The sequence below is a fragment of the Mytilus californianus genome, unplaced genomic scaffold, assembly GCF_021869535.1.
Source record: "Mytilus californianus isolate M0D057914Y unplaced genomic scaffold, xbMytCali1.0.p SCAF_8, whole genome shotgun sequence".
Lineage (NCBI taxonomy): Eukaryota > Metazoa > Mollusca > Bivalvia > Mytilida > Mytilidae > Mytilus > Mytilus californianus.
Genome location: NW_026262734.1, coordinates 12,705,111 through 12,728,798, shown reverse-complemented (window position 1 = coordinate 12,728,798; position 23,688 = coordinate 12,705,111). Strand labels below are relative to the sequence as shown.

The following is a 23,688-nucleotide window of genomic DNA, read 5'->3' as shown; positions in this document are numbered from 1 at the left end:
CAACGTTCAAACCTATGATTGCGTTGGATAAAAACCGCAATTTTTATACGTGTGCATGTAAAACATATTTCTTGTTAGAGGGGTCTAAATACAGCACAAACAACATTTTCCAAAAGACCAAAAAAAGTGAAAAAGTATATTTAAACAAAACGCATTTGACTAGCAGGTCGAACAACGGATGTTCTTAAACCCTGCTGACTGCCATTAGCGATTGCCAAATAAACGGATCACCGATGTAATAAATGGATCTTAATTATAAATTTAATACCAAACAGAAAACAATAAACTTGCGGAAAAGATGGTATATGGCAAACAAAATAGGATGAACAGATCATATAAACCCGAAAGCAAACATAATGCAAGCCCAAACGAAAAAATATAAACAAGTCTAAATTGAAAACAACGTTAAAACCTATGATTGCGTTTGATAAAAACCGCAATTTTTTATACGTGTGCATGCAAAACAAATTTCTTGTTAGAGGGGTATATATGTGTAAAAACTACTACTTACGTTAAAAAAAAGTTTCAAATTTGCATCATTGTGGAACAGTCTACCAGAACATATCAGGACGAAGAACATTTATTCTCAGTTTAAGAGTCTTATAAAGTCTTGGAATGACTCGGAATGTCGCTGTTCTGCATGTATATAAGCTATCATTCCGTTTTCGTTGCTCTTTTATAGTTGTTCCAGCATGTATGATTTGCTTTGTCATGTTTGTGCTGTGACTTCTAAGTTTTTAATTTGTTTGCATGGTAGTTCTTTTATGATGTTGTATATGTTTGAATGTATTCAGTTAAAAGCTCTTTAGAGCTTACGTTTGTAGTTGATAACTATACCAAATTTAAATAAAGCTTTCGTATTCGTATGCATGTCAGGATGAGAAGCAGACTTGTCATGAAATAGAAGTTCCTTCATAATATAAGTTCTTAATGGAAGAAATATTCTGTAATATTATTACTTCTGGAACAAAATATTGCAGTATTTGTTCCTGGTGGAATAAAGATTATAGAACATGTGTTCCAATGGGAATAGTTATTATGGCATTTTTTATAACGAAGTTTCAACCTGAACTTCAGTTAGGTGGAAAAAATATACGTTTACAAATTCAGGTCATTACTGAAATCTTTAAACAAGTTCAATATGATTGAACCAACCAAATTGCCATTTTGCCCATGATTGTTAATGTGACCCCGTGATGAGATCTACTCATTTACAAATTGATTTCAAGTGTTATTATTCTGTTTGGATGTAAACAAATCAGTTGATATAAAGAGAAAGGACGTGAAGTAGAGGAATAAGTATAAGACTAGAACAGAAGGCAACACTCTACTGACTAAAGGAAGTGATAAGGTATGAATGAATTTAAATGATATAATGCAGTTTGTCATAATTTGTATTACATTACATGTCAGTTTCATATTAGAACACAAAACTCCTATATCACATTCTGTATAATCTAACGTGCGCTTCATATCATGTAGTGTGTGTATTTTAACCGTCATTTCAAACTTTGTTACAATTATCCTTATTATGATGAGTTTAAAAAGATGTATTTTATTCCCAAGTGGCTGTCAAACTAAAATACACCTCGTTTAGAAAGACTATTGAAATTTCGATATTTGAAATAGATCAAAATTACTTATCTGGCTAATAGGGGCATTACGGTGACCGGACGATCTAAATAGTTTATCTACAGTGGTCACTAGCCTGACATCACTGAGGTTATAATTTCAAACGCCACAAGAGGCAAGGTGTACTCGATTCCGATCTTAATTTACTAACTGTTGATTGTCTAGGGTTCTCTTCGGGGATATATCCAAGTGTGCTGAAATAGCGTTAAATATCAACAATCACTCAATCATGTCTTGCTAATGTTCTAACAGATATTTTCGCCGTGCAATCTGATATGTCAAACACTGACAATAGATTTATCGATGGTGTTTTAAAACACAGTGTATAATATTATTGTGAAACTTTTCGAACAAATTCTCAATGGGATAAATATACGCAATTTATGATAGTACTGTGGAACGTCACTTAGATCAACTTATCAGTGGTATTTATAAACGCAGCGTACAACAGTAGTGTGGAACAACGTTATAAAAAAATTCTGAATGGCCTTTATAAATGCAATGTTTAACAGTAGTGTGGAACGTTTTTCAAAAAATTCTCAAAATTATCTATAAACACAGTATGTAACAGTAGTGAGGAAATTTTTGAACAAATTCTAAATGGTATTTATAAACGCTGTGTATAACAGAAGTGTGAATCTTTTCTAGGAAGTTCTCAATCGTATTTATAAACACAGTGTGTAACAGTAGTGTGAAATTTTTCTTACAAGTTTTCAATTGTATTTATAAATGCAGTGTATAAAAGTAGCGTGAAATTTTTCTAGCAAATTCTCAATTGTATATACAAGCGCAGTGTACAACATGAGAGTGGGGGTAGTATGTAACATTTCTGTAATTGCCTTTTGGTCTTTTTCTTTTCTTTTTTTTTTTTTGCCATGGTGTTGTCAGTTTATTTTCGACTTGTTCATTTGGTATCATGTGTCTCTCTTTTACGTGAATTGAGTACATATGCTAGTATTTTTTTCGTCTTTTGGTTGGTTTTTTTTTGCCATGGTGTAATATGCTTTCTTTACTAATAAATGATAAGTTTTTATTGCTCCCTTGGTATCTTCTCGTCCGTTTTATTGTGTTTATAAATCGTTGCAATTGCCCCTTTTGGAATTATATCAGATATTTCAAATCCCCATCGAAAATGACAACAGTTGTAATAGGTAGATACTTTATTCCCTTAAACCTATTAACAAGGGTACATTTACATTGATAGAACATACTTTTTTTTCTGTTATATTCCTGTCAGCTTTTTATATATTTACTGTGTGTGACACGTTTTAATTTCAGCTGTCTAAGGTGTTAAGATGAGAAGCAGTGAGGAAGAGAGGATATTTCAGTTGTTATATCTCCTTTACGATGTGTGTAGAGATACTCTCCTTGTTTTCTTCGCTGATAAATTTTTAAACAACGAACTTACAGATGAAAACATTTCACATTATATCAGTAAAAACAAAAACAAACTCCATCAACAATTACAAAAATCAAAATGTCAAACATGTTCGGAGTCAAAAGCTGAAACATCTTGTCTGAAATTTCAACGAGAACTACTTAAAAGTTTCTTTAAAGTTGACAAGTCTCTGACAAAAGACGCAAATTTGACAGATGTGACTTCAGATTTACTATCCGTTGAAAAAATTACACCAGATAAACTGACTGTTTCTATGCTTCACAACCTACTACTTACTGCAGAAATAGACTCTGAGGAACGTGAATGGATAGGTCAACTATATGAGCAACGAAAACAATTTTCATCTATGGCAATAACCGATGAAAAATTTCAAGAAATTTGGAGAAAAAGTGAAGAAATAGTCCTTAATATATCAAGAAAGTACAGTAAAGGGCAAGATAAGATCATGGAGAAATACATAAAAGTTATAAAAACTATGCTGCCTCAATGGGATATGGTGGAGGACGCCTGGCAATCGATGGAGAAGGAGTTTCATCTGCAAGTAAGATAAGATCGATTAGCATATTTTCTTTTCGTTTGATTACTATATCAACGGAGCAGGTCAACTTGACTTATTCATGACAAAATTCTATAAATTCATTTGTCCCTGATTTACCTCGAACAAAACGTACGAGGTTGCAACGTAAATTTAGTGGGTATAAAGGATCTCTCATTATACATTTCCGCCATCAAATTAGTGTTTGTCTCGCCTCGACAAATGTCGCGGAAGTGAGACCAAGTAGTGCTATTTCTGGCGGCGTCGGCGGCGTCAACAAATTTGTTAAAGATTGTGATTATATCAGTTGAAGTGGTACCACTTATTGTAAACATATTTAGTATGCAGTCGTTTAAGTATTTGTACATCTCAATTGCATGCCTATTATGTTGCCACGTCCCATCAGTCATGGCCTTTTGATTTTGAAACTTCTGCATAGTACTGTACATATTAGTTAAGTTTAAGATTAACTCCTAATGATAGGTCGTATGTAGTTGTATTATCATTCGTGTATCTCATTTCCATGGAGATCACATTACCCTGCTGTATCATCCATGATGTTCAGTTGACTTTTGAACTTTTGCATTGTTTACATTTAGGTGAGTTTAAATAAAACCATTTGCGATAAGTAAATAATATTTGATATGCATTTGTGTAAGCAATGGCATATCTCACGGAGATAGGTTTACCTTCATCTTCAATCATAGTTCATTGACTTTGAATGTTTTACATATTAAACATGTGAAAACTTTTGCAAATTTTGATTTTAAAATTTGCATTTTACTATCAAAAGAGAGGCGAAAGATACCAGAGGGACATTCATAACTCATAAGAATCTGTTGTTTAGTGGTAGTCGTTTGTTGATGTGGTTCATAAGTGTTTCTCGTTTCTCGTTTTTTATATAGATTAGACCGTTGGTTTTCCTGTTTGAACGGTTTTACACTAGTCATTTTTAATTTTTGGGGCCCTTTATAGCTTGCTGTTCGGTGTGAGCCAAGGCTCCGTGTTGAAAGCCGTACTTTGACCTATAATGGTTTACTTCTTACTAATAGTGACTTGAATGGAGAGTAGTCTCATTGGCACTCATACCACATCTTTTTATATCTATCATAAGTCAAAAATAAACTGACAACGCAATGGCTGAAAAAGAAAGGGACCAACAGACAAGTAACAGTACACAAAACACAACACAGAAAACTAATGACTGAGCAACACGAACCCCACCAAAAACTGGGAATGATCGTAGGTGCTCCGGAAGGGTAAGAAGATCCTGCTCCACAAGTGGCACCCGTCGTGTTGCTCGTGTTAGTAAAAACCCGGTAATAAGTCTTAATTCTGTATGTCACTTTCAGGGGAAAGGTTCTGGATTGTAGTTACGACAATTGGAACTCTTGGTTTGATAGCTTCCTTGTGAGCAGCAACCCTCTATAAAGGAAATCATGATAGGAAATACAAGCCCTAGAATATCGTATCAATTGTGTGATATATACTCCGTATACAGGCGCTGCTGGAATGTTGCTACATAGAAATGAAAAGTTTACAATTGGGAAGCTGAAATCATCTTTTTTATCGTAAAATTTTGTTTTCAACCGACCCTCATTGTCAATATCTAGATGTAAGTCAAGATATGAGGCAGACTTAACTGTATCCTTTATCTCAAGTTCGATGGGATAGATGCGTTCAACATAGTCACCAAATTTTAAAAATTACATACCGTATGAGGCAAGACATGTCTCTGTGTCAACAGTTAATTGGAGAGATCGTTTGAATCCTCTTACTGGAATAACTATTCCAAAGTCGCCTTTACAACAGCACTCCATATTACTCGGTATGTCCACAGGGACAAACGCCTTCTTTAACTTGTCGTCTCGACAATAGATGTGATAACATTTTTAAAGAAACTCATCTTGTGTATATTTCATGGTAATTGTATGCCTCTATCCTTGGTGCTACACATTTTAGGTTAATACTTCAGGCATAACAGTACTGTATTTGACGAATTGCCACCGTCAACTGGTGATTTAACGGTCGCAAATGCAAATTCATTATCGACTCTCTCTCACTCTCTCTCTCTCTCTCATGTGTTATCATGTTTTTTATACTTATTTTTTATTATCTCGAGTTTAATTTTTATTTGAAATATACTATTTTTTTTCCAGGATGGAACGTTGTATGCGGACATTGCTCTTAAACTGAAATGCAGAGAAACTCTGTACTGGTCAACAACGTCACATGAGAAGTTCAGCTTTGAAATAAACAATAATGATGACAGTGAAGCCCAAGACATTTCAGACAGAGTTTTGTCACAGCTTCTACCAGTTATAGAAAAACATCAACAGGAAAATGATATCAAAAATAAAAACTGGACACGTTCGTACACTATTTTTTCGTTTTTTTTTTGTTTTTTTTTAACTGGCGTTGTTTATTTGTCTTGAAAATATTTACAGCCCGCACTTGACTCAGGAATCTGCACTTTGTTTAAATTTTTATATCTTTTACTGCTTTATCCTTTTCTAAGCGAGTATCATACACAGTGTTAGCCACAGTTCGGTCAAAGCGAAGTCCGGTGTAAGGATGTACTTCGCTATTTCACATAATAAAGTTTGGAAATTTGTTATGAAATAAAATGACTTTGTTTGATTATAATTACATTTATTTTTCCAAGTTGTCCCCTTTTCGAACCTACAAATTAAATCAATAGTTAGCTGTTTTGTTCTATGAATTCTGTAACATAGAATACAAATAATGACCATGAAAGTTGAGAAGAAATTTGGCTTTATGTTTTCCGACGAAATATTATCAGTGGCGGCTTCAGTGATTCAGTGGGAGAGGGGGGTCGGGGGTTGGAACCCCCTTTTTAGACGATCAATGTTTTTGAATGGGGACCTATGGTTGGAAACCCCCTTTATCCTGGTTGGAACCCCCTTTTCAAAATGGCTGGATCCGCCCCTGATTTATATGTCATATTAATTAGATTTAAGAAGATGTGGTATGAGTGCCAATGAGACAACTCTCCATCCAATAATTACATATAAGAAGATGTGGTATGAGTGCCAATGAGACAACGCTCCATCCAATAATTACATATAAGAAGATGTGGTATGAATGCCAATGAGACGACTCTCCATCCAATAATTAGATATAAGAAGATGTGGTATGAGTACAAATGAGACAACTCTCCATCCAATAATTAGATATAAGAAGATGTGGTATGAGTACAAATGAGACAACTCTCCATCCAAAAATTAGTTATAAGAAGATGTGGTATGAGTGCCAATGAGACAACTCTTTATCCAAAAATTAGTTATAAGAAGATGTGGTATGAGTGCCAATGAGACAACTCTCCATCCAATAATTAGATATAAGAAGATGTGGTATGAATGCCAATGAGACGACTCTCCATCCAATAATTAAATATAAGAAGATGTGGTATGAGTACAAATGAGACAACTCTCCATCCAATAATTAGATATAAGAAGATGTGGTATGAGTGCCAATGAGACAACGCTCCATCCAATAATTACATATAAGAAGATGTGGTATGAGTGCCAATGAGACAACTCTCCATCCAAGTCACAATTTGTAAAAGTAAATCAATATAGGTCAAAGTACGGCCTTCAACACGGAGCCTTGGCTCATACCGAACAGCAAGCTATAAAGGGCCCCCAAAATGACTAGTGTAAAACCACCCAAACAAGAAAACCAACGGTCTAGTCTACACTTATGAACCACATCGACAACCACTGAACATCAGGTTCCTGACAGGTGCCAACAAATGCAGCAGGTTTCATGCTTAATGTTCATCTGATGAATGGGTAAATATTGATTTTTATTCAAATACATGTATTTCATAAGTTGTTTAAGCTAAGTATGCATATGCATATGCATGTACATACATGTATACATTTGGTGGTTTGAGAAAGATTTTTCAAATCTATTGTAAAATAGATTATGAACGGGATCGACTGTTAACATAGGTGTTCGTGTTCTTTTTTTTACTATGTCGGAAACTAGGAATTTTGAAACAGTAACGCAGTTCCTTTATAAGTTGTGCTAGACTGTTTTTTTTTTAGACTGAAGTATCATGATTTTCATTATTATTTTCAGAATGTATACTACAGAGGTTAGATGACATGTCTGTTGGTTTGTCGAAGACGGGGGAATATAAAGGTAAACTGTGTAAAATTGTTTTGTCTTTTAATCGGTCTGTTGCTTCTTGGTAGCTCAATATGGGAGGTTCTAATTTCTATCACATCCGGTAAAATTAGGTGTTGGTGTTTATTATGGTAGCCGGATGTGGCCAATTTTGCGTGTTCGCGTTGTAGATTTAAAGGGAAAAGGCGAAAACGCGAATTGCGAAATCGAGATAGCGAAATCTCGAAGAGCAATAACACGAATGCAAAGACTTGTCTGCATGGAGTCAGAGTAATGTATTCAGATGGGGTGACATGTCGATATTGTGATCTAGCAAGTAGGTCTAGAACAAGGATTATCTGCCAGAAGCCATTGACATGTTCTTGTCCTATATTTAACTTCACATCTTTAAATAATTCTTAAATTGTTTTCCAGAATTTGACATAGAGAAAGTAAAGCTGCCATCTATCTCCAAAAACGAGTTGAAGAGCCCACTTTTTGTGATAACAGAAGAAAATGAAGGTTTAGATAGTGGTAATAATGCAGACAAAACAAGTATTCAGTCCTTGATAAATAAAAATCATAGTCGCCTGTATCAAAATTAACAAAAATCAACAATGTTTAGCCTTGCACTTTATATTTACTTTGTCCTTACTAAGTGCTAGTCGATAAATTCCCGAAGGCCTGGAACAGGAATCATTGATTTAATGATTTACCTGTAGTAACGCTGACTGTGTACACATGTAAGAGATAAATTTGTCCTGGTAAAATATGTCCGGGCGGACACATATTACTAGTATAAAAAGTCCATGGTTACAGAATTTACTAGTATTTTTAGTCCGATGCTAGTAATTTATGTACCCAGACTAATTTTCCTAGGAATTCAAGTCCATGTCATTAATATTCCTAGGTAAAAACGTCCATGTCCTTTTTTTATAGGAAAAATATTAATGAATCAAATCATTTACATTTAAACAATATTGGAAATATAAATGTTAAGTTTTAATATTGTTTTAGAGTTGTGTATTTATATTTTTAATACAATTCATGTCCCCAGACTAATTTTCCTAGGAAATCATGTCCATGTCATTGATATTCCTAGGTAAAAACGTCCATGCCCTTTATTTTAAAAGGTCCTTAATAAAATCCATGTCCCCAGACTCATTTTCCTAGAAAATCATGTCCATGTTATTAATATTCCTAGGTAAAAATGTCCCTTTATTTTGAAAGTTAAATGTAAATGTTATGTTTTAATATTGTTTTAGAGTTGTGTATTAATATTTTAATAAAATTTATGTCCCCAGACTAATTTTCCTAAGACATCATTTCCATGCCATTAACATGTCTAGGTTATAACGTTCAGCCATGTCCTTTATTTTAATAGGAAAAAATTAATGAAACTTTCCAATCTTAACTAAGAAAATATGTTGTTTTTTTTTTATTTTCAATAATTTTTATAATATAATAAAAATTACTAGAAAAACAAACCTTAGGACAATTTTTCCTAGGAAAATAAGTACCAGACAGATTTTACTAGCTATGGACTTATTTTCCTAGGAAAATTTGTCCTGGGACTTAAATTCCTAGTAAAATAATGATCATGGACTTGATTAACGAGGAAAAAAGTCTGGCGGACAAATTTTACTACCGGACCAAATTTACTGTTATGTACAATTTTAACAACTAAAGATTCAAGTGTTGGATGTAAATTTCAGGATAAAAATAATATATGTACATTGTCGGGAAATATAAAATGTATTTGCACTCGCTACGAAACAGGAGAAAAGCTCGGCGAGCCTCGCTTTTCGTCCTGTTTCTTAAGCTCATACAAATAAATTTTATATTTTCCGACAATGTACATACATTGTATATGTCAAATACCTAGTATCAGTTAAGTACTGATACACATAAGAAATTCTTTTAAAAAGCAATAATAACTTTTCCAAAATTTTTCAAGATAATTATAGATATTAAATTAACAAGACAAATTATTTCATAATTTTCCAGGTGGATAGGAGTTTGTTATGTTTTATTCTGAAAATTTATTAAGGCTTCAATTAACAGATTGTTCATAATTTTAAAAAATAACTATCAATTATTTTCAATAAAATGATTTATGACTTCTTCAAAAATGTCTTATAAACTAGCTAAAGAGAGCTGAATACGGAAATATAAGAAGCAATACTGTTTGTGACACTGATTTCCCCCTCTAACTGGCATCTGTTGACTGCGAGACAGACGGTTCTCTCCTGTACTTCGTTTTTAAAGTTGACAAATTCCAAGACAAAGTCCATTCAGTTTGGTAGACTGGTGATGGTGCATTGTATAAAAAGTATTTCAGTTAACATTAGACTCTTCTACTCGATTTCAGTCAAATTACACTTTTTAAATATTGATTAAAGATGTGGGTATGTGTCAATGTATGTACAATTTGCCGTCAGTGTATTGAAGAAGAAGTCCATTTTATCTCATTGCGTCCAAAATAAAAGGAACTTAAAGCAAAATACACCCAAGAAATATTACTGGTGTAGGCCAAGTGTGTTCTAGTTAAATTTATTGAACTTTTGAGTATAAAGAACATCAAACAGCTAACTGAGGAAAACACAATTTTACTTTATTTAAAATCACAGACAACATTATAACATGAACCGTCTTTTTACTTGTTTAATATGAAATTCTATAAAGACACCGATGAACTGTAAAGTTCAAGGTAATAAATAATTTTAAGTCAGTAAGTTAATAATCACTATTCGCGAAGTCATGTATTCATCAATGCTAACAATATACGTAGAACATTATCTCTTTGCACATTATATTTACCACTGGTACAAAAGTAAATCTTCGTATTTCAGTTAATCCAGACTGTTTATGGGCAGGAGGAAAAGGTCAGACAGATTCTGCATTTTTGACTCCGACTTTTCAGGTACTAGTAATAAGAATTCTAATGTAATACCAACTCTAATTGTTTATACATAACGTTTGCCGTCAATTCACGGTTGACGGTCGAAGTCATTGTCAACTACTTTGCGCAATCGCAGTGGACGTTTATGTGATGTTTGAAATGATTAATTTTGAACAATTTAAGAGTATTGCATTACAATAGCGATAACAGTACTGTAATTGAAGAGATGCCAACGTCAATGTTTGATTTGACGGTCGCAAATATCCGTTTTACTGGCTCCACTCCACTCAGCTTCGCCAGTTAAACTGCATTTGCGACCGTCAAATCCCCAATTGACTGCCAGCTCTTCAAACACAAGACTTTTATTCCTTAATTATTCTTTTGTGGTACTATTCAAATTATTATTATTCAGAACTAAAATGACATCTTGAAATATCGCAATAAAACATTACGTTCAGCCATCGTCGGATATACAGTGATACTTAGTAGTGACGTCAAATAACCAGTGGTAGTGAACCTATGTTTTTCCCTTTAGATACAGGTTATGGGCATTTTTTTGCAAAAGTGTACATGGTAAATTCAGATAACTAGCCTGTTTTATCTGAATTATATTTTTGGGCAGTTTATCTGCCCTATGCTAGCACACCAGATTTGCTTTTTGTTCCTCGGGAATACTGAAATAGGTGCCGTTGTCTTAAGAGTGCTAGTCTGTTATTTATAACTAATTGGACATTTTTTTCATGCTTTTAATTCTGGAAAACAAGAAATATATCAAGAATAACCTTAAAGGATCGTCGAACAACCCAAAATAAATGACGTTGCACATAGGAAATAGTGCTCAATGGAAAGTCTTACATTGAGTTTTATCTTCTGTGCCTTTGATAAAGATGTTAAAGAACAATTGTATGAAATATTTCATTGCCCAAACTCTCTATTTACACGTCGTTTATATTTGTCAAATTACTATAGACGCACAAATATTGTTTGGCGGTAATTTTAAATTGAAGACGAAAAGTAAATGTCAAGGATTTATTACATATATGCTCGTTATTGCAGATATGATAAATGATAGATGAACTTTGTTGTTTACAGTTAACATTTACAGACAGTCTGGAATTAAATTTATTTTGACATGATAAATTTGTAAACCTTCATGGATTGTTGTGAAACTTGGACAGAAGCTAACCTTCAAGACCAAGAAATAGAATCTAAAGAAAAAAGTTAGATTTTTTTTTTTTAATTCTGTATTTTACTGATAAACGGACTAATTTTCTAATTCAAATTACACTTTTACACTGACAGCAGCAATCGCAGGCGAGACAAAGGGGTCCGCTCAACCCCATATGATTTTTTTAAAGCCTGTATTAAATTGGTAATCTGACTTTTATTCTGTTTGTTGATTGTGTTGAAGAATTCTTGACGTTGTGGATACAGACTTGTCTATTCTTAGGTCGGTTTCTAAGATACTGTATGCGTTAGGCCAATTATATTTGGTGAATGGAATGACTGTAAGGTGTACATGTCAGTCTGCCAGGTTTCGTCTGACCTTGATCTCATTTTCACGGTTCATAGGTCAATGTTAAGTTTTTGTGTGTTTTTTTTTCTAATACTATAAGCAATAGGTCATTTTTATTTTGGCGTATGAAATGATTGTAAGTGTACATGTCTGGTATCATCTGTCCTTGACCTCATTTTCATGGTTCATTGTCAATGTTAAGTTTCAGTACTAAGCACCTTTTCAAAGATACTATACGCAATAGGTCAGCTATATTTGGTGTATGGAATGGTTGTAAGGTGTACATGTCTGTCTGACAGGGTCCATCTAACCTTGACCTCATTTTAATGTTTCATTGGTCAATATGAAGTTTTCATTGTTTGATCTGTTTCTTGTTTACTAAAAGCAATATGTCAACTATATTTGGTGTACAAATGTATGTAATGATTGTAAGGAATACATTCTGTCTGGCTTGGTTAATCTGACCATGAACTCATTCTCATGGATTATTGATATAAATGACAAGTGTCTGTGATAATTGTAGTAAAACTTCATCTTTACGATTATCAGCATAGAATAAATCATGAAGAGAAAAGCAGGCGAGACAATTAAAGCAAGGTTCATAATTATGAACACAACAACGTTCATATCCATATTAGCATTTTATATGATATTTTGTGGGAAAAAATGTATCGTAAAATTGAACCTCCCCATTAAACACGCTAAACCACCTTTTCGTAAATTCCCTTGATAGATGCATTTTCTTTTTTCAATTAATTCAGTGGAGACATGCACACATATACATACATCTTCTCATGCATTGAATCTTTAAAAAAGTAAATACATTTTAAAGTAATTTAAAATCTCGCAGTTGACCTCTGGAAAAAAATGGTATAGTGGTTGAGGAAATTGGAAACAGCGCAGTACAGAAAGATGTTGATACTTGAGATATAACAATCTGTGATAAATAATCAAACCAACTTTTTCGAAATTTCCATCTTTACTTTTGCCTTGGTTTCGATTAACTGCTCACAGCGCTAACAGTGCTGTGATTTAGATTCAAGTGGTGTACGTTAAGCTACTGTTTGACCCTTCATGTTAAAAAGAACATATGCGAAGTCAACGATTATACTTCTATTAAATGGTTATTGTTTTACTAACTTTATTGAAAATGTTGGTAAACTTTGATTTTCCGGGTTCTCTTAGCGGCTACATTATTTAGGATTTTCAGTTGTATCTGAGACTACTATAACACTACTACTGTTATAATATTCAGTTTTGTACAATTTTAACAAAAACACTGTCAAAAATTACCTCTCTTGAGCAAAATTTGAGTAAAATATAGAAAATATCTAATATCAAAGTTTAATTTATTTTTCTGTAAGTTTGTCATCTCGTTTTTTCAGGAACCAGTATACGACCATGACGGTGGACATCATATTTTGTATGCAGACTTCCCATCCGTGAAGGTCAAGGCGAAGAATAATTACGTGATTATGATTGACGACAAAATAGTAGCCTCAATGAAGGAAGGAGAAATCTATTATTTAATCAAGCAGGTTGATGATTGGTGGGAAGTAACTACCCTGCCAGGGGCTTCTTTCTTTATAAAGTCAGAGTGTGCTGAAATAGTTGGCCCAAATAAAAGATTGATGACTCGGAATCCAAAAACAATTCGTAGAGAATTCAGATTTCCCTCAAGTATTCAGAAGCGGACAGAGAGTGCAGAATCAGACATAGATGTAAGTACACAATTTCACACCAAATAAACTTCTTATGAATAGATTATACACATTTTATTCATTAAATCAACAGAGAAGCAGATTATACCACGCTATCCCATTTATTATGATAAAATTTCGATATAGTTTTTAAATTTCAAAACGGGGGACAACTCTTACCTTTTTTGAAAGTTTAGCTGTCTCGGGAAAATACATATAATTATTTTAGTAATATGATAAAAATCAATACATAATGTTGTAATGATACACTACTATTTCAGGTTAGAGAGAAGGTTAGCGCCTGTGAAAACGTTTAAACCCGCTGCATTTTTATGTATCTCTCCTACGTCAGGAGCTTGTTGTTCTGTGGTTGTCGTTTGTTGGTGTGGTTCATAGGTGTTTCTCGTTTCTCGTTTTTTTATATATTAGACCGTTGGTTTTCCTGTTTTACACTAGTCATTTTGGGGCCTTTTATAGCTTGCTGTTCGGTGTGAGCCAAGGCTACGTGTTGAAGGCCGTACTTTGTCCTATAATTGTTTACTTTTTCGTCTCGCCTGCTACGAAAGTCGCAGTATGCGAGACATAGGTATTATTATCCGGCGGCGGCGTAAACTATTTGTATAAAGCTTCATATTTCAGAAGGTAGAAAAACTGGATGGTTCATATCTTGTATGCAGATACCTTATGTTACGAAGTTTCTGTCTGTCATATGTCCAATGTCCTTGACCTCATTTTTATGGTTCATTAGTCAATGTTAAGTTTTTGTGTTTTGGTCTGTTTTTCAAGTACTATAAGCAATAGGTCAACTATATTTGGTGTATAGAATGATTGTAAGGTGTGCATGTCTGTCTACCAGGTATCATCTGACCTTGACCTCATTTTCATGGTTCATTGGTCAATGTTAAGTTTTTGTTTTTTGTCTGTTTTTTTTCTTCTTCAAATTCTTAAAGTAATAGGTCAGCTATATTTGGTGGATGAAATAATTGTAAGCTGTACATGTCTGTCTGGCATGTATTATCTGACCACCTTGACCTCATTTTCATGGTTCATTGGTCAGTGATACATTTTCGTAATTTTGTCATTCTATCAGATACTATAAGCAACAGGTCGACTACATTTGGTGTATTGAATGATTATAAGGTGTACATGTCTGTCTTGCCTGGTTCATCTGACCATGACCTCATTATCATAGAACCGTGATGATGTTAAGTTTATGTGTTACTTGTGGTAAAAACTTCATGTTACAGACTTTCAACATAAATTCAATGATAAGTATACAGGCGAGACATTTCAGCGTGTGCACTTTTGTTACACATTGTAACTTGGGTGGAGAGTTGTCTCATTGGCACTCGTACCCCATCATCTTATTTCTAATCGTCCATGCCTGCTAACGATGTAGTCAATGTTTAAAATTATCTTACCACAGATAACACACAACTTGTTATAATGTCTAAGGCTGCATGTGAAAAGAGAGAGAGAAAGATACCAATAGAACAATTCCACAGATAAGACACAACGTGTTATAATGTCTAAGGCTGCATGTGAAAAGAGAGAGAGAAAGATACCAATAGAACAATAGCACAGATAACACACAACGTGTTATAATGTCTAAGGCTGCATGTGAAAAGAGAGAGAAAAAGATACCAATAGAACAATACCACAGATAACACACAGCGTGTTATAATGTCTAAGGCTGCATGTGAAAGAGAGAGAAAGATACCAATAGAACAATACCACAGATAACATACAACGTTTTATAATGTCTAAGGCTGCATGTGAAAAGAGAGAGAGAGAAAGATACCAATAGAACAATACCACAGATAACACACAACTTGTTATAATGTCTAAGGATGCACGTGAAAAGAGAGAGAGAGAAAGATACCAATAGAACAATACCACAGATAACACACAACGTGTTATAATGTCTAAGGATGCACGTGAAAAGAGAGAGAGAGAAAGATACCAATAGAACAATACCACAAATAACACACAACTTGTTATTATGTCTAAGGATGCACGTGAAAAGAGAGAGAGAGAAAGATACCAATAGATCAATACCACAGATAACATACAACGTGTTATAATGTCTAAGGCTGCATGTGAAAAGAGAGAGAGAGAAAGATACCAATAGAACAATACCACAGATAACACACAACGTGTTATAATGTCTAAGGATGCACGTGAAAAGAGAGAGAGAGAAAGATACCAATAGAACAATACCACAGATAACACACAACTTGTTATAATGTCTAAGGCTGCATGTGAAAAGAGAGAGAGAAAGATACCAATAGAACAATTCCACAGATAAGACACAACGTGTTATAATGTCTAAGGCTGCATGTGAAAAGAGAGAGAGAAAGATACCAATAGAACAATACCACAGATAACACACAACGTGTTATAATGTCTAAGGCTGCATGTGAAAAGAGAGAGAGAGAAAGATACCAATAGAACAATACCACAGATAACATACAACGTGTTATAATGTCTAAGGCTGCATGTGAAAAAAGAGAGAGAGAAAGATACCAATAGAACAATACCACAGATAACATACAACGTGTTATAATGTCTAAGGCTGCATGTGAAAAGAGAGAGAGAAAGATACCAATAGAACAATACCACAGATAACACACAACGTGTTATAATGTCTAAGGCTACATGTGAAAAGAGAGAGAGAAAGATACCAATAGAACAATACCACAGATAACATACAACGTGTTATAATGTCTAAGGCTGCATGTGAAAAGAGAGAGAGAAAGATACCAATAGAACAATACCACAGATAACATACAACATGTTATAATGTCTAAGGCTGCATGTGAAAAGAGAGAGAGAAAGATACCAATAGAACAATACCACAGATAACATACAACGTGTTATAATGTCTAAGGATGCATGTGAAAAGAGAGAGAGAAAGATACCAATAGTACAATTGGAAATCATAACATTTGTTAAACAGACAAACCCATAGCCAAAAATAAAAACGATCAAAATACAAACAACAATAACAAAACATTGAATTGATTTGACTTTAAGACAACCATAAATAGTTATAAATAAGATTTTTTGTAAATCAAATAGTAAAAAGAGATTATAAGATAAATTTTTAAATACATTAATTTATAAAACATAAACCGCCTTTCCGGTATGCCATTTTTACTTTTATGTAATCTATTTTTATTTTAGGGTTACGAGATTGTAGACTTCAAAGGAAGTAAAAATGAGGATACAGACCAGGTAGGTTTTCTTCAGTTTTGTAGAAACCAAATTGACTTTCTAAATTTCCTTTTTATGGCCCCGCCACAACTTAAAGTGGTCGGGGCCATATAGTTTTACCCTTATCTGTCATCCCGTCATTCCACAACGAACAGTTATACGGACTTTTTTCTAAACGCCTTCACATATTGAGCTGATTTTAGTACTCGAGTCTACTATGGTGAGTTACAGATGTAGTTTACTTTTGGTTCTGCTTCGCTGATTTTTGCCGAAATTACTGGCTTTGGACTTTGAACATTTTGTGAAAATAACAGTTATACGGACTCATTCTCAAATTTCCATTCCTGAAATGGCTTCAAGCTTTTTTTGAAGTCATTCGTGTCGTTCCTATACATCTAGTTTAAGTGTTATTCATGTGAATTACTTGTGTTGGACGTGTAGTAGGAAACTAGATTGGTTTATGTCATCAGTAATATGTAAGAAATGTGTAAAAGAATAGACATTTCGTTACTAATAATTTATATACAAAACACATAATTATAAAATAAAGACCAAATAGATATAAGAAGATGTGGTATGAGTGCCAATGAGACAACTCTCCATCCAAGTAAAAATTTATAAAAGTAAACCATTACAGGTCATAGTACGGTCTTCAACACGGAGCCTTGGCTCACACCGAACAGTAAGCTATAAAGGGCCCCAAAAAATTACTAGTGTAAAACCATTCAAACGGGAAAACCAACGGTCTAATCTATTTAAAAAAACGAGAAACGAGAAACACTTATGAACCACATCAATAAACGACAACTACTGTACATCAGATTCCTGACTTAGGACAGGTGCAAACAAATGCAGCGGGTTTAAACGTTTTAATGGTACCAAACCTTCACCCTTTTTCTGAAACAATAGTGTAACATCACAACATAGAAAGACACACTATAAAATATCAACTGAAATAGCTTAACTCAAATACCGTATTTGTAAAGATCCGGAAAGTAAGCATATCTGTTTATTCTATACAGAGTTTTTTTCGGTCACAATTATTTTGTTCGGTCTTTATGGTATAAAATAGACGTTCGGTCTTTATGGTATAAAATAGACGTTTGGTCTTTATGGTATAAAATAGACGTTCGGTCTTTATGGTATAAAATAGACGTTTGGTCTTTATGGTATAAAATAGACGTTTGGTCTTTATGGTATAAAATAGACGTTTGGTCTTTATGGTATAAAATAGACGGTACTCATTTTGCCGATATCTTTTTATTATATGTTGTAGTGGTATTGATTGATACTGGAAGATGTATTTCAAAAACTGGTCCATGGACAACAATTGAAAACATTCACATGTTTTATTTTTTTTTATTTGTTGCATTCAAAGACCACAACTTCATCAAAATACCCAAAGGGTTGACTTGGGTATAGAAATTTGATAATCTGGTAGTAAGTCTAAACCAATTCTGGTGGCCTTTATCCCGATTGGATATTCTGGATGTCCAAATACGCAGACATATCTGGATGTAATGGGGACGTTATTACACGATGCAACGTGTTGGTAGAGTGTCTCGCTCTCTTCACTTACTAGTAACACAATCCTTACATCAACTGAGAGGGATTCATATGACACACACGTCAAGGCAATACCAGCCGTTACGAAGCATGCCCTCTATCTCCGGAGGCAGTCCTAAATTCCTGCTTTTTATCCCGGTCGACCCACGTGCACTTAACAGTACATGCCTAGTTTATTTATTCGTCCCTCATCAAATATTCCCCTCTGAAAATATAACAAACAACGATCAATCTATAGCTCTCTAACATTTCTTGGACAACCATTATAGAAATAATAACTGTACGTTATTCGCATCAACCATAATTGTCGAAATGCGCATCTGGTGCAATAAGATTGGTGCCGTTTATGTTACTAAATAAATCATTATTTGTTTCCCAATTAAAACCATTAGCTTGGTTTATTTGACTTACAGTATACAAATATGATCATTGTTTTTCCAGCTTTATGAAACGCCTTGGGATTTACGTAATAAACACGAATTAGTTCGTAAAATGGTATCTGAATCAGGACCTAGAACTACTCCTAGACAATTGACTGAATTAGGACCTAGAGCTGCTCCTAGACAATGGAGACGAAATGCAGTCAACTTAAAATTGAATCCATCAGAAACAGATGGATATTTAACACCACAGAATATCGGCAAAGTTTTGAAACAGAAACGATCAATGTCATTACCGTTACCTCAAATAGATGCAAGGCCGCCGGTAAGTAACGTATTTAATATGTTCTTAAAAACGAAGATTCTTCTCGTTATCCCATAGTTGTTTTCCGATGATGATGCCAGCTTATCCTATCGTCTTCTTTGTTTTGGTATTGAATGCATCATCTTGTCGTCAGAAGAGGTATTGCACTAAACTAAATGAATATAGAACGTGAAAGGTAAGTATAATTCTTAAAGGTGCGCTTTCCTTAAATCCGAGCTGAGGCTTGAGGGGTTACGTTAGTAAATTTGATTTAAAGAATTACCAACGTAGCAGCGCATGCCTCAGCTCGGATTTAAGGATAGCACATCTTTAAGAATAATACTCGCTACATTCAAACTCGGTCCACAATGCTGACCATTTAAACTAGTTACAACCCGTTGAAGATGATGGTATACACTGCTAAATCCTAACAATGCAATTTTCCATATAATTAACGTTTCCAAGCGATATAACTCTTTAAAAAAATAATTGATCGGCACTGATTTTCGAACTCGTCCAAGACATTGCTAATATAAACCTTTGATATAAGTTTCATAAAACTCTGGCGAGAATTGTACAAATAAGAGCGCTAACGATGCAATTTTCGATATAACTAATGTTTCCAAGGGGCATAACTCTTTTAAAAAAAATTGATCGGCACTGCTTTTGGAACTTGTGCAAGACATTGCTGATATAAACCTATGGTATAAGCTTCATAAAAATCTGGCAAGAATTGTACATGTGCGAGCGCTAATAAGTATTGCATTTCCAGCAGCGTCGGCGGCGGAGAAGGATGCGGCAACAATTGTTAAGTGTTTTGCTTAAGTAAAGTCTGATAGGAACGACTTGTTATGGTCCAGCGATTTTGAATTGTTGGAATGTTACTGCCCATCAGATTGTCTTTTTTCGAATATTCTGCCAACAGGCGAGACATATCTCTGTGTCAACAGTTTATTATATCATGTCAAGTGAAAATGGCAAAATGCGAAAATCTGTGCCATCTTTTTCGCCAGGTAGATTGCGTGTTATTTTGACCAACTCGTATAGGGTTTGGGAAGGATTAAGATAGTCAGACTTCGAACTTGTATAGTTCATTAAGTTTGTAGTAAATATTAGTCCAAATATTTAAAAGAAATTTAGATGAGTCAACAAATGCTGCTTCGGTTGCACATATCTTCATTTTAATTTTCATTATGACTATTTTTTCTTTTTACACAGTTGAAGATCCCGGATGTAGCTTCCCAGACTAAAGGTAAACAATAAGTACAGCTTAAACATATTTTATTTACTCAAAGTAAAATGGATTGGAAACAAGTAACCATACTTATGAAGTCCGCTCCGAATTACAATATATAACAATACAATATCAATATAAGCATGCAATATTTCAAAATATATGCAAAACATTAAATTATGAGTCTAGCTATTGAAAATAGATGAAACCATAATAACGGAAAATTGGTCATAACGACAATGATGTGAATTGTACCGAATTCAGTATCATATGACAAGAAATCTCTCAGACCTTATAATAAATTCGGATACTATTAGTTACATAGTGTGCTTGTGACCTAATACGATATATATGGGGTCAGTAAATTCCATATGGGGTGAGAGCGAACTTCAAGCTCGAATCCCCAAAATTGAGACAAGTTTGTGTTTTAACTGTAACGGCGACATCGTAATATATTTGTATAAAGCTTTATTATGAGTTATATGGTATATGTGTCCGTCAAACAAGGCTAATTCGACATTTTTCGTGATATAAATTCTGTTTCTCGACTAGCCATCAATATTTGATATATAGAATGATTGTGACTGGTACAATTGTTCATCTGGCAGGAATGATCTGACATTGTCGTCATTTTCATCGTTCATTGACCAGCGTCAAGTCTTCGTGATAAGGTCGGGTTTTTTAAAACTATAACTGTTACAATGGGTCAACTATATTTAGTGTATAGAACAAATGTAAGGGGTGCATGTTCAACTGCCAGGATGCATCTGAACATTTCATTTTCCTGGTTCATTGTCATTTTTTCAGTGACTTTACGAAATTGATAAATAACGTGTGGTATAAAATTATTGTAAGGTGCCCAAGTCCGTCTGACAGAGTTCTCCTGAACTTTACATAACTCCATGATTCAGTAATCAGTGTTAAGTTTTGCATGATACGGTCAAGTAATAGATCGACTGTATACAAGTTAAAGGAGACATGGGGTATACGCCAATAAGACAGCTACCCAACGATAAAACAGATTAAAAGACAGCTAGAGGGCAATATACAGTCTTGAACAACAACCAAGTGTCCCTATAATAGGTCAAGCTTTAAATCAATTAATAGTTATTTTAAGGATTACTTGATGTTTTGAAAGTTTTCAGTTGACCTTGGCCTCATTTTCATATATTGTTTTCTGATTTTCGTGATTTTATCAGATTTTTAGTATCTATAACTTGTAGGTAAAGTATGTTTTTCGTATGGAATCATTGTAATGTGTATGTGTCCGTGTGATAGGGCTCAGTTGACCTTGATCCCTTTTTATTGAATCATTCACTTATGTTACGAGACTTCTATCTGCTGGACTTTCTACAAACAATACTCAATTATAATTAGTCAAACAGGTGAGGAATTACAGATTGTCCACTCTTGTTTTTCTTTCGTTGGGTTTCTGTCGAAAATTTATACAACTCGTTAATAAAGACATGTTGTCATAGCCGGAGAATCGATTTTTCATTAAATTTTGTTTACTAAATGCAATATTCATTTTGAACAGTTTTTCAAATTTTTCGCATTGTCAAATGAAATTGCAATTGGTTTCACAGAAATAAATCTGTTTTAATTCGTCGCCGAAGGCGGAAGCAGGTCTAGTAACCTTCGACTCCGTCCATCCGAGTCAAAGTTTTCTTGGCTTCTATAACAGACGATGATTAAGATTTGATATTTGATCTGCAGCTTGATAATGTGGATGTTTTAGCGAGTTAGCAATTTTAACTTTATTTTTATTAAATGTTCTTGGCGTCTATGAAAGGGAATGATTTAATAGTTGGTCTGCAGCTTTATAATATTGAGTAGTAGCGAGTAAGCAGTTCTTACATCTGCCGTATTGCCACGTCCTCTTTGCCGGTATTTTTTAATTTTACAACAATCATTGTACAAGGAAAATTTTCGTCAAATATTCTTGACTCATTTGAAAGTGAAGGATTTTTAATATTTTGTTTGGGAATGATCAGTTATGCTCCAGTTTACATGTTACCTCAAGCAATTGCATGTAGCGACGCAGGTACGGACCCGGTATTGGTCTTGTTGTTTATTGCCGGTGATAAATCAGATCGACTGAAAGATCATCACTCATCTTATACAATAAGCGTCCTTGTACTTTACAGTATCTTCTTTTACAGGAATAATTTTTGAAAAAAAGTCTCAAGAAACAAAAAAAACTGTTTCGATGTTTCTTATACTTTTCTTTCTTTTTTACAGATAAGCACAAAAAGTGACGTGGTCGGTGATTGATTCTTGGCACACGTTATTTGCTGTATTTATCATTTATAAAACGGTTACAGACAAGACCTGTATCGAAAAGGAACTGCCATAAATATTACTTTACATCAACGAAATGCAGACGACTTATATAAAAGCAGATTGAAAAGTGTGCATATGTCTATACGTTTTGTTACTGGATTCTGTTTACTTTGTGTTTAGCGTTGAGAGTATTTTTGAAGTTCTATGAATAAAATATATTTCTGAGGTTTTCTTCCATTTTGTGTGATCATGGTACATAGTGAAGTCCAGGAAACTAAGTACGTTCTTATCTTTGAAGTCCGGATAATTCAAAATATTTTAAATTTATAAAATAAATAGTGTAAAAGAAGATTATAAGTTAGAGAAAAGGAAGAGTATCATTGATGCAGTTGTGAACTGAATCTATTAATATAAAAATAATTTGAGTAAAAATAACTTTATTTCAATAATATTTAATATGAAGACCACAGATATGTTAAACTCTGATGCATCTGTACATGGTCCATTCTCCAGTCTTTTTTGGGGGGAAATCTTTGTTTTTTTGTTGGTTTTTTGTCGAGCCTGCGACTTCTGTCGCAGAAAGCTCGACATAGGAATAGTGATCAAGCGCGGCAGTAGCGACGTTAACTAACTTCTTAAAAGCTTAACATTTCAGAAGGTAAAAGACCTGGATGCTTCATACTTTGTATATAGATGCCTTATGATATGAACTTTCCGTCTGTCATATGGCCATTGTCCTTGACCTCATTTTCATGGTTCAGTGACTACTTGAAAAAAAGTTAAGATTTTTTGTAATGTTAATTTCTCTCTTATTATGAGTAATATGATAACTATATTTGGTATGTGCGTACCCTTGCAAGGTCATCGTGCCTCGACAGTTTTCACTT

At 34.0% G+C, this 23,688-nt stretch overlaps 1 protein-coding gene across 1 annotated transcript; it reads left to right on the top strand.

Annotated features, from left to right (window-relative positions):
* Positions 1 to 1,216: 1,216 nt before the first annotated feature.
* LOC127711941 (uncharacterized) lies at positions 1,217 to 22,993 on the top strand. The gene is made up of 11 exons (XM_052218097.1): positions 1,217 to 1,351; positions 2,911 to 3,572; positions 5,726 to 5,936; positions 7,674 to 7,736; positions 8,136 to 8,234; positions 10,553 to 10,623; positions 13,504 to 13,839; positions 17,005 to 17,055; positions 19,042 to 19,305; positions 20,503 to 20,536; positions 22,760 to 22,993. Exons 2-11 carry the CDS (start codon positions 2,928 to 2,930, stop codon positions 22,774 to 22,776), a joined length of 1,791 nt encoding a protein of 596 aa, XP_052074057.1. The 5' UTR covers positions 1,217 to 1,351; positions 2,911 to 2,927; the 3' UTR covers positions 22,777 to 22,993.
* Positions 22,994 to 23,688: the final 695 nt, after the last annotated feature.

What these genes read in the sequence shown, in the direction of transcription:
- LOC127711941 (XM_052218097.1), top strand. Translation starts at nt 2,928, where the DNA reads ATGAGAAGCAGTGAGGAAGAGAGGATATTTCAGTTGTTATATCTCCTT. An exon ending in CAAAAATAAAAACTGGACAC is followed by an intron (nt 5,937 to 7,673) that starts GTTCGTACACTA and finishes TATTATTTTCAG; the next exon opens with AATGTATACTACAGAGGTTA. An exon ending in GTGCAGAATCAGACATAGAT is followed by an intron (nt 13,840 to 17,004) that starts GTAAGTACACAA and finishes TTTTTATTTTAG; the next exon opens with GGTTACGAGATTGTAGACTT.